We start from the raw sequence: 9535 nt of genomic DNA on the forward strand, positions 1-9535 counted from the left end.
CGTACCGCCAGAGGGCGCCAGTGAGAGAGTCTTCGAATCAGGGAGAATGGAGCTAAGCGGTTAAAAACGAAACATTAAAATGCTTTCTCGCCACTTGGCCGGTGGCGTACCACAAACTTATAAACTAGTGTTATACTAAAATATCGAAGAAAACGTGCCTCCATATTTACTGTTTTCTACAGGTTTGGAGGACGCTTTTCTGCCACTGACTGCGCTAGTAGGTGCTGACTGGTTGTTTAATTGAGGCTTGAGCGGCAGTACTGCTATTGCCCTGCTGCCACACCTGTCATATAGTTTTTGTTTCTCTATTCACTCTTGTTCATTTTTCTAATCTCTCGCTGGCGCCTCTAGCGTCTGACTAACCCGGAAGATGTTGCAGATCTGATTGATCCCGCCATTACACAGGGTCACTAGGTTGAGGCGCTTGTCATTGCACCCTAGGCAGGCTCGCAGGCTGCTACCGCTTATTCGCCTGCAAATAAACAACAACGATGGATACAACACGTGTGCTGCATTCCGACAAAGCAGTGGATATCGCTACGTCGTCTAGTTTCCGACAGTTCAAAATAGACCATTTTCACCTTGACTTAAAAGTGGATTTCGATAATAAACGCTTAGAGGGTAAAGAAACGTTGCGATTGCAGTGCGTCGAAGGGCCACAAAGTGAGCTGCGCTTAGACATTCATCGCACTCTAAATCTTGAAGAGGTTTCGTTCAGCCGTAATGACCAGGAGTGCACCAAAGTGGATTTTTTAACTCAGGATTTTACCAGTTATGGCACCACGCTGGTTGTGAAGTTTCCATCTCATTGGAATTCGGAAGACAGATTTGAACTTCACATCAAGTATGCAGCCTTTGACGGACCTGGGGTAAGCATTGCAACCAATCAATAAATCAAAATGTATTTATATAGCGCTTTTTACAACAGTTGTAAAAGCAGTTTTACAAGTGAGCAAGCCAAGGGCGACAGTGGCCAGGAAAAACTCCCTAAGGGCATGAGGAAGAAACCTTGAGAGGAACCAAGACTTAGGAGGGGAACCCATCCTCTGTAGTTATGTCACCATAACAACAATTAGAGAGATACAAAGAAAAGATGGTAAGGATAAATATATCTCATCTTTCTGTGTATTTTATATACATGAATTCTCTATGTAATTCCTATTCAGTCCTAAACTTCGTGATGGTTGGTAATAATAGTCCAGGGCCGCAGATTTACAGCCATAGCAGGGGAGACTTCAGGGTGGTGAGAGGGTCCAGGGCAGTGGGTTGATCCTTCATCATAGCTGGTTAGGCAGGAGGTCCAGGGTGGATCTCGAGAGAACCTCGTCTCTCCTCGTCTCATTATTTCTCGGGTAGGCGGGCAGCCATTTGGAAAAAGAAAAGAGGGAAACTGGCTCTGTACAGGATAATATGCAGGACAGATGAAATCTAAACATTTCTGGAGTGTGGCAGCAACTCCTGCATTAAATGATTACAGCCTGGCTAAAAGGGCAGAACCAGAAGGTAACACAGACTGGAAGCTACATTATAAAAAGTCTGTGTGAGTGGCTATAGTGAAATCATTCAGGATGTCATTTCCATATGTCAGCAGGTTTCAGTAGGATGTCCAACTTCCTCAGAAGTGAAATAGGTTTTATGTCTTGCATGCCCCATGCATAGTCCCTTACTGTAGTGCACACAGACCTGTACTGGGGCATTTTCATAGATGTCATGGCTGGGACCTGAACAGACTGCTGAGAAGAGACCATTCCTGTACACATCTGGATTTCCAGTGTTGAACTGGAGCGTGTTTTCGGGGTTCCACACGCCCATGACAAAGAGTCGCTACTCAGCCACCGTGCAGGTAAAGGACCCTGCTCACCTGCTACATATATGTTCTCTCAGGTGTGCTGGCTGGACCCAGAGCAGACCGCTGGAAAGCAGAAGCCCTACGTCTTTACCCAGGGGCAGGCTGTGCTCAATCGATCCTTCTTTCCATGCTTTGACACTCCGGCAGTAAAGAGCACCTATTCAGCTGCGGTGAAGGTGAGGTCTTGGTTAGGGTGTACTGTGCAGGCAGGTACAGAAAGGCGAACTTTTTTTTTTGCTTTGTTTTTATGTTGAGCTAGAGGTTCAAATATCTAAAATATGTTGGTGTTCAACAATGGCAAACTATTTGCGTGGTAGCCATTTGTTCAAAACCACATAATACACTAGTCATCACTGGTTGAGGGTTAAACTTTAACTTTATTTGTTATGACAGTCAAACAACAGATCAGAGGTGATTTATAGACTGGTGCAAGTAATATTGCCATTTACCTGAAGCACAGAACTGAGCAAAATATGCTAGAATCACATTCAGTACTGTAGAGAACAGTAAAAATCTGTTCATGGCAGTCTAAGCTATTAAGGCATTTAGATGTGACAGACAACAATTACTAATTACAAACTTTCAGTATAACCCTAAAGACAACATGCACAAAAAGAAGTGTGGTAGCCGTGTTGCACTTTGAGCAGGCTCAGAGATACAGCAGCTCAAGATATCAATTGACCTCTGCCCTCATCAGGTGCCTGATGGCTTCACAGCAGTCATGAGTGCCACCAAGTGGGAGCACAGGAAGGCAGACAACACTTTCCTCTTCACCATGGAGCAGCCCATCCCGTCCTACCTGGTGGCCCTGGCTGTTGGGGACCTGGCTTCAGCTGAGGTTGGGCCAAGGTAAGCCCTTTGACCCCAGATGCACTCATCATCATCCAACCTACCGTCATGATATAAATGAATCGTTTGATTTTGCTCCTACTTGTTCACATCTGTGCAATATAATAAAAAATAGCTTCTCATTAGTCTCTGTGTGCAGAAGAAACAAAGTTAATAAAATTAGCAAGGAGGAGGTAGTGAGTACAAACTTACTGAAATGCAAGCAGGTTGTCTGTTGGAAAGATGTTTGGCTGGGCTGGGCTTAGAGGACCAAAAGAGGTCTCTTTGATTACAATGTGTTTTTCAGGTCTCGGGTGTGGGCTGAACCATGCTTACTGGACAGTGCCAAGGAGGAGTATGATGGTGTTATTGAGGAATTTCTGTCAGTAGGAGAGAAGCTCTTTGGACCGTATGTATGGGGGAGGTAAGACAGCCTGACTTGAGTGTAGAGCTGAAACGATTCTTCGAGTAATTTGATTACAAAAATTACTCGAGGCAAATTCTTTGCCTCGAGGCTTCGTTTAATTTATGTCACCATCTATTTTAAATGTCCAGCTCCGGTATCATTGTTTTACACGGACTGTTATAACTGACGCACAGGTTTAAGGCGGCGTGATTTGTTTTGATGGAAATGGCGGAAAATGAAGATAGCGGTGTCCGTAAAAAGGCAAAAATGTCAAAAGTGTGGGACCATTTTTCGCTTCGCAAGGAGGACAACGTAGTGCAGTGTATTTACTGTAAAACAGACCTGGCCTACCATAACAGTACTTCCTCAATACTTCAGCACCTAAACCGAAAGCATCCGCACGTGAACTGCGCTTCTCCAAGCGGTTTAGGAGCCTCTCCAAGTTATGTTTATGATTATAACTGATATAAAGACTAGTGCTTGTTATAATGTACAGTAGTTATAATTATATATAGCACGTGTTATGAGTCGATAGTGACTAGACATAATAAGTAGCAAGACAGCAAATGATCTCACTCATGTAATTTATCATCTCATCTCTCCCTCCAAACACACACACACACACGGACATAATTTGGGTGGGGGGGGGGGGGGGGGGGACATGTCCCCCCCACTTTTTCAAAAGCAGGTTTTGGTCCCCCCCAGTTTTTACAGTTAAAACCAAATATTTAAATAGCGATGAAGCCATGTCCCCCCCACTTTTTAACGGTTAAAAAACAAATATTTAAATAGCGACGAATCTAGCGCTAGGACCCTGCAGAAAACGACCTCTCCGATGACCTATGTCCCACCCCCCCCCCCCCCCCCCCCCCCCAACAATTTTCGTTAAAAACACAAAAGTTGTGATTTTATCCGATTACTCGATTAATCGATGGAAAAATCGACAGAATACTCGATTTCAAAAATATTCGATAGTTGCAGCCCTACTTGAGTGTTTCCTTAACCTGGATGTGGTCATCAAACACAGGCCACAAAACCTACAGTATGCACTCATCCACGATATCCACTTAAAATCAAAACATTGAATACTTACCGTCCACATTAAAAGAAACCATTAAAAAAGCATGAATTTATCCTTTAACACACTTTGACACTTGGTTCAAGAAATCTTCATGTTCTTAGGGAGTTTATCCTTCATTAAATGTAATGTCAGTTACCTTATGTTCCTGTTTAAGGTGCCCAGGGTGGTGCCCAGTTAATCTTAACAATTTTGATGGCCAGTGTATTGAGTCATTCATACCAATACTCTAGTGAGTATTGAATTTTAGGAGTCTTTATAACTCTTTAAACTCGGCCTCAACTCATAAAGTTTTAAGTTCCACAAAATGATTATTTATCATCTACCCAAATTAGGTATATCAGGCAACCGCAAGCTTTACAAAAAAACCCTAACGTGTATTGATCAGTTAGCAGTCGTATCCTATGGTAACATATAGAATAAAATGGTAAAAGATGATGTAATGAGTTATCAAATTCCGTAAACAAGACCAATAACTAACCAAAACAATCCCAACCATGATGTGCCAGACCAATAGAGATAAGAGATGAATGCTTCATGCTTTGATGGGTTCAGTCAAGACAGATAAAATCTTTGATGTTGCACTGCTGGGTTTACAAACCTGTACACGCGATGTGGGTCTGATTGACAGCAAATCCACCCAGCTGTTCCTGATTCACTGGACTTGATTCCTAAAGCTGGTTCTGTCAGAGAGCTAGCTGCATTGTTTTCTTTGTAGGCCTTTCAGACAATGGCATAACGATGTCTTGATACAAGTAGGTTATGAAGACTATTGTATTCTGTTACAATTTTGGAACTGATTCATCATTATCCACATGACAAAAACCTGTTTGAATCAGCACGAACTGGTTTGCTTAAACCAGACGTGTGGACTCGAGTCACATGACTTGGACTCGAGTCTGACACGAGTCACTAAACTGATGACTTGTGACTTGACTCGACAACATCACTGAAGACTTGCGACTTGACTTAGACTTACCTTTACTGACTTGGACTTGGAATCGGACTTGAGATTTAAGACTTGAAAAGACTTGAAATCCTTATTTTAACCAGGGCTCTCAAGTCTCACGCATTTGACCGTCTTCACACACCACACTTCCGATTTCACACGGCGAGAAAAAAAAAATCTAGTTTATTTACCTCCGATCCATATCTATGTCGCCCTCCACTGGCGATCGATCGCGATATACAACCCCCCCCCCCCCCCCCCTACTCAACAACTTACGTTAGCCAACACCCCCCCCCCCCCCCCCCCCACGCTCAACAACTTACGTTAGCCAACCCCCCCCGCTCAACAACTCACGTTCGCCACCCCCCCCCCCCCCCCTCAACAATTAACGTTCGCCACACCCCCCCGTCAACAACTCTCACACTCTGACATGAATCCAAAACTTGAGAGCCCTGTTTTAACATAATAAATAAGTAATATAGAATCACATAACTGGATTATTTTGTATTAAATGGTGCTTTAAAATATGAACTGCTCAGCTCAGTTTATCCGTAACCGATCGGGGGAGGGGCGACAGCAGCGTTGAATTTGTGCAGAGAGGACAAGCAACATGCTACCAAAAATTATTCTGTTCAGTTATAAAGATCATGCTGTTGTGAATAAAAGAAGAACTGCGACATGCAAGACATGTGGAGTCAGGATAAGAGATGGAGATGCAGCCACTTCAAACTTTGTTCAACATTTGAGGCTGCACAAACAAAAGCAAGTCTCTGCTATGTATATTTAACATAATGCTATAACGGTTAGCTAGCTAGCTGGGATGTGATAACTCAGGGGTCGAAAATTAACTTTTACAAGGGTCCACATGAGCAACTTGACTTGTGTCCGCACTAACGATAATTCGAAAGCGAGGACGGCCGGGGGGTGACACGGACGGACAGACGGATGAAAGTAACTGTGGCAAGGGGGGGGTTAGGTGACAACGACAATTGCGACGACATCTCACTCAAGCAAACGGAAACACTCAAACGCCTAACGTTAGTCTGACTAACTTAATATACTACTAATCAACTGCATTAATTGTGTTAAATATTGAAATTACATCTGGTGACTTGACTAGGACTTGAAGTTTAAGACTTGGGACTTGACTCGAGACTCGCTTGTATTGACTTGGGACTTGACTCGAGACTTGATTGTGAAGACTTGAGACTTACTTGTTACTTGCAACTTAGTGACTTGTTCACATGTCTGGCTTAAACTAAGGTCAGTGAAGGAGTCCACCTTTTCAGTGTCCATGAATATTAATATTGCTTTTTCTTATTTTGGTCATCCTGGGAAGTTGGGGTCATGGTTAAAGCAATGTTAATAAGCTGTAAAAAAAATTCGTCTGTGAATTTATGACACATTAGGAACAGCAGCAGAGAGTTGAGCGCTCACAGCAGGGGTGACGGGTCTTGCTTGCTCAGTGCTTAAGTGCCGATTTATGGCTGCTGCTGATGTCTGATATCTTGGCACCGCAGGGGTGCCTAGTTCCTAGTTTTGAACATGTTATAAAAATACATTTGACACAAATTAAGTGCATTTTATATATGCAAATGCATTTTGTGTGAGTAACTGAGGTTGGAAGATATGTGTTTCTCATGGGGTGAATGTATGCAGTTAAAATTGGTTCATGTTGTGAATAATGTTTTTTGGGGATTGTTGTTATTTATTTGTTTATTTTTAACGTTGCCAGGTACGATGTGCTGTTCATGCCCCCTTCGTTCCCCTTCGGAGGGATGGAGAACCCTTGCCTGACTTTCGTCACTCCCTGTCTGCTGGCGGGCGACCGTTCACTTGCTGACGTCATCATCCATGAGATCTGTCATAGCTGGTTTGGGAACCTGGTCACGAACGCCAACTGGGGGGATTTCTGGCTCAACGAAGGGTTCACCATGTACGCCCAGCGCAGAGTGTGCAGAGAGCTGTACGGTAAGAAACCCATTAGATGGAGAAAACCCAGCATGTACAGTTCTTGTAGTAGGATGTGCATTGTTGCTTTACATCGTTTTAAGCCATGCATAGCTTTTTTGTATTAAGTTTTTTGTACGAAATTTTCTATACCAAGAAACTCGGCTCCTTTGCAGATTTTCACTGGGCTGTGACACAGTCCTAGAGGATGATGATTAAAGTCCTGACAAATCACGTGTTTTGAGAATGGAAAAAAACACAGTTTATACATGAATTAAGTAAATGCACTGAAAGAAAAAAAAGCTCATGGTGTTTACATCCACAGCAATTCAGATTACAGTAATGTTAATGTTCTGAATAAACAAAATACATGAATATCATACACGTTTCCTTTAATATAAGCTGTGTAGTTCTAACCCCTTGCAGTGAGTTGCTTTTGTGTGTGTTTTCTTTTTTGTTTTTCCAAATGCCCCATTATAGCTTGTTAAAATCTGAATTAAACTTGCGCACTCTTTTTTAGGGGAGGCTTATACCTGCTTAGAGGCAGCAACAGGTAGAGCCCTGCTGAGACAGCACATGGACAACACTGGAGAAGACCATCCCCTAAACAAACTGCGAGTTAAGATTGAACCTGGTCAGTGAGCAAGATAACTTCCAGTGGTCTGTAGTGTATTTCTGTAAATTACAATATGTTCTATCCACCATTAACATGTTGATTTTTGGCTTGTTAAAAAAAGTATTTATGTATTTTTTTTATGTAAATTACGTACTTATGTAAATTTCTCTGATTAGGTGTTGATCCGGATGACACATACAATGAGACCCCCTATGAGAAAGGCTTCTGCTTTGTGTCCTACCTCGCACAGCTAACAGGAGACCAAAGCCGCTTCGACGCCTTCCTTAAGGTTCATCGCTTTCTGTGCTGAAACCGTCTACTACTGATCTAAATATTTCACTACCATTTTATCACTTTTGTAGGATGCATAGTACACATTGCCTATCCTGATACAAGTGTCGCCTGCTGTCTGCACAGGCATATACAGACAAGTTCAAGTTCTGCAGTGTGATCGCTGAGGACGCTTTGGACTTCTTCCTGGAGTATTTTCCTGACTTAAAGGAGAAAAATGTCCACAAGATTGAAGGTATGTAGAGGGAGGCTGCCACAACCTAAACCAGGGCTGGCTAGGTTCAGTCAGAGATCTCCTGCTCTGCAGAGTCAGTAGATCCACAGTACCAGACTTTGGCACAACAGAAAGTGGGCATCAATGAGGTGAACTTGAGTAGATCTGCACTTTGTGGGTTTACTTTTAGGTTTGGAGTTTGATAGGTGGCTCAATGTTTCCGGTTGGCCCCCATATCTCCCCGACCTCTCTGCGGGCCAAACCCTAATGGACCCTGCAGACAAGCTTGCTGACCTCTGGGGACAAGAAAATGTAGACATTACAGCTGTCAGCAAGACTGATACACAGCCATGGAAGACCTATCAAACCGTCTACTTTTTAGATAAGGTCCTTGAGAAGTCTCCGCTTCCCGATGGTACTGTCAGCACATCTTTTTTTCTGTGATACCTGTGGTTGGTTTAAACCTGATGTTTATGTACACAAAAGGGCACCTGACAAATTTTGCTGCTCTTCAGGTAATATTAAGATGCTAGAAGACCAGTACCCACACATTGTGAAGTCAAACAATGCTGAGTTGAGGCTCCGGTGGGCCCAAATTGTGGCGAAAAACCAACATGGACCCGGATACCAGCATGTGCGCAGTTTCCTAAGCTGCCAGGTCAGGAACTTACTTTAGTCTGGTTGTCCATTTCTGGTTTTCATGATTACATCAAGTTTAACAGTTGTTGCGTTTTTTTTTTTTGTTGTTTTTTTTTTTTTCCTTCTTCAAATTTTATGCCGACAGGGAAAACAGAAGTACACGTTACCTGTGTATCGTGCCCTTTGGACTGGGACAGAGGAGACAAAGGCTCTAGCTACAGAGGTTTTCTCTGCCACTTCTCATCAGCTCCATGTTAATGTTCAAAATTATGTGAAGAAGATAATGGTTTGATGCTTTTGACAACACCAGTAAAGCCTATTCAAGGAAGAAAAATATATAAGGAGCAATTTATAATGCTCATATATAATGAGCATTGCAAAATACTGAACACTGTATAATTAATTTCTTAAAATTTCCTCAGTTATCTGTTTACAGATTTTACGTTTACAGGTGTTTTTCTTAATTTGGCATTAAAGTTTGATTTTCCTATAATAAAACTTATTTCCTAATTAATGCCTTATGTTGTAATCCTATACATAATACAGGAATACTACACAAATCATTCTAGGATTACAAACCAATAGAAGAGAAGACTTAAGATGAAACTTGAAATGTTGCATTTTCTTTTAATACATTTTGTAGTCGATGCACTCATAAAATTTAGGGATATTGGCTTTCGGTTGAAATTTCCCGATGAACCTAAAATGCACTCTA

At 42.3% G+C, this 9535-nt stretch overlaps 1 protein-coding gene across 2 annotated transcripts; it reads left to right on the top strand.

The window, feature by feature from the left end:
- The first annotated feature begins 55 nt into the window (after window positions 1–55).
- rnpep (arginyl aminopeptidase (aminopeptidase B)) lies at window positions 56–9330 on the top strand. 2 transcript variants are annotated; one of them, XM_077004443.1, is made up of 11 exons: window positions 56–869; window positions 1706–1843; window positions 2547–2698; window positions 2985–3101; window positions 6846–7081; window positions 7581–7694; window positions 7853–7965; window positions 8094–8202; window positions 8372–8596; window positions 8697–8839; window positions 8966–9330. In XM_077004443.1, the coding sequence occupies exons 1-11, from the start codon at window positions 492–494 to the stop codon at window positions 9110–9112; spliced, it is 1872 nt and encodes a 623-aa protein (XP_076860558.1). In that variant the 5' UTR covers window positions 56–491; the 3' UTR covers window positions 9113–9330. The 2 variants fall into 2 exon arrangements, with proteins under 2 accessions (XP_076860558.1, XP_076860557.1); XM_077004442.1 differs by lacking the exon at window positions 1706–1843 and adding an exon at window positions 1885–2025 and having other exon boundaries at window positions 61–869.
- Window positions 9331–9535: the final 205 nt, after the last annotated feature.

This window comes from Brachyhypopomus gauderio, chromosome 1 (genome assembly GCF_052324685.1).
Source record: "Brachyhypopomus gauderio isolate BG-103 chromosome 1, BGAUD_0.2, whole genome shotgun sequence".
NCBI classification, from domain to species: domain Eukaryota; kingdom Metazoa; phylum Chordata; class Actinopteri; order Gymnotiformes; family Hypopomidae; genus Brachyhypopomus; species Brachyhypopomus gauderio.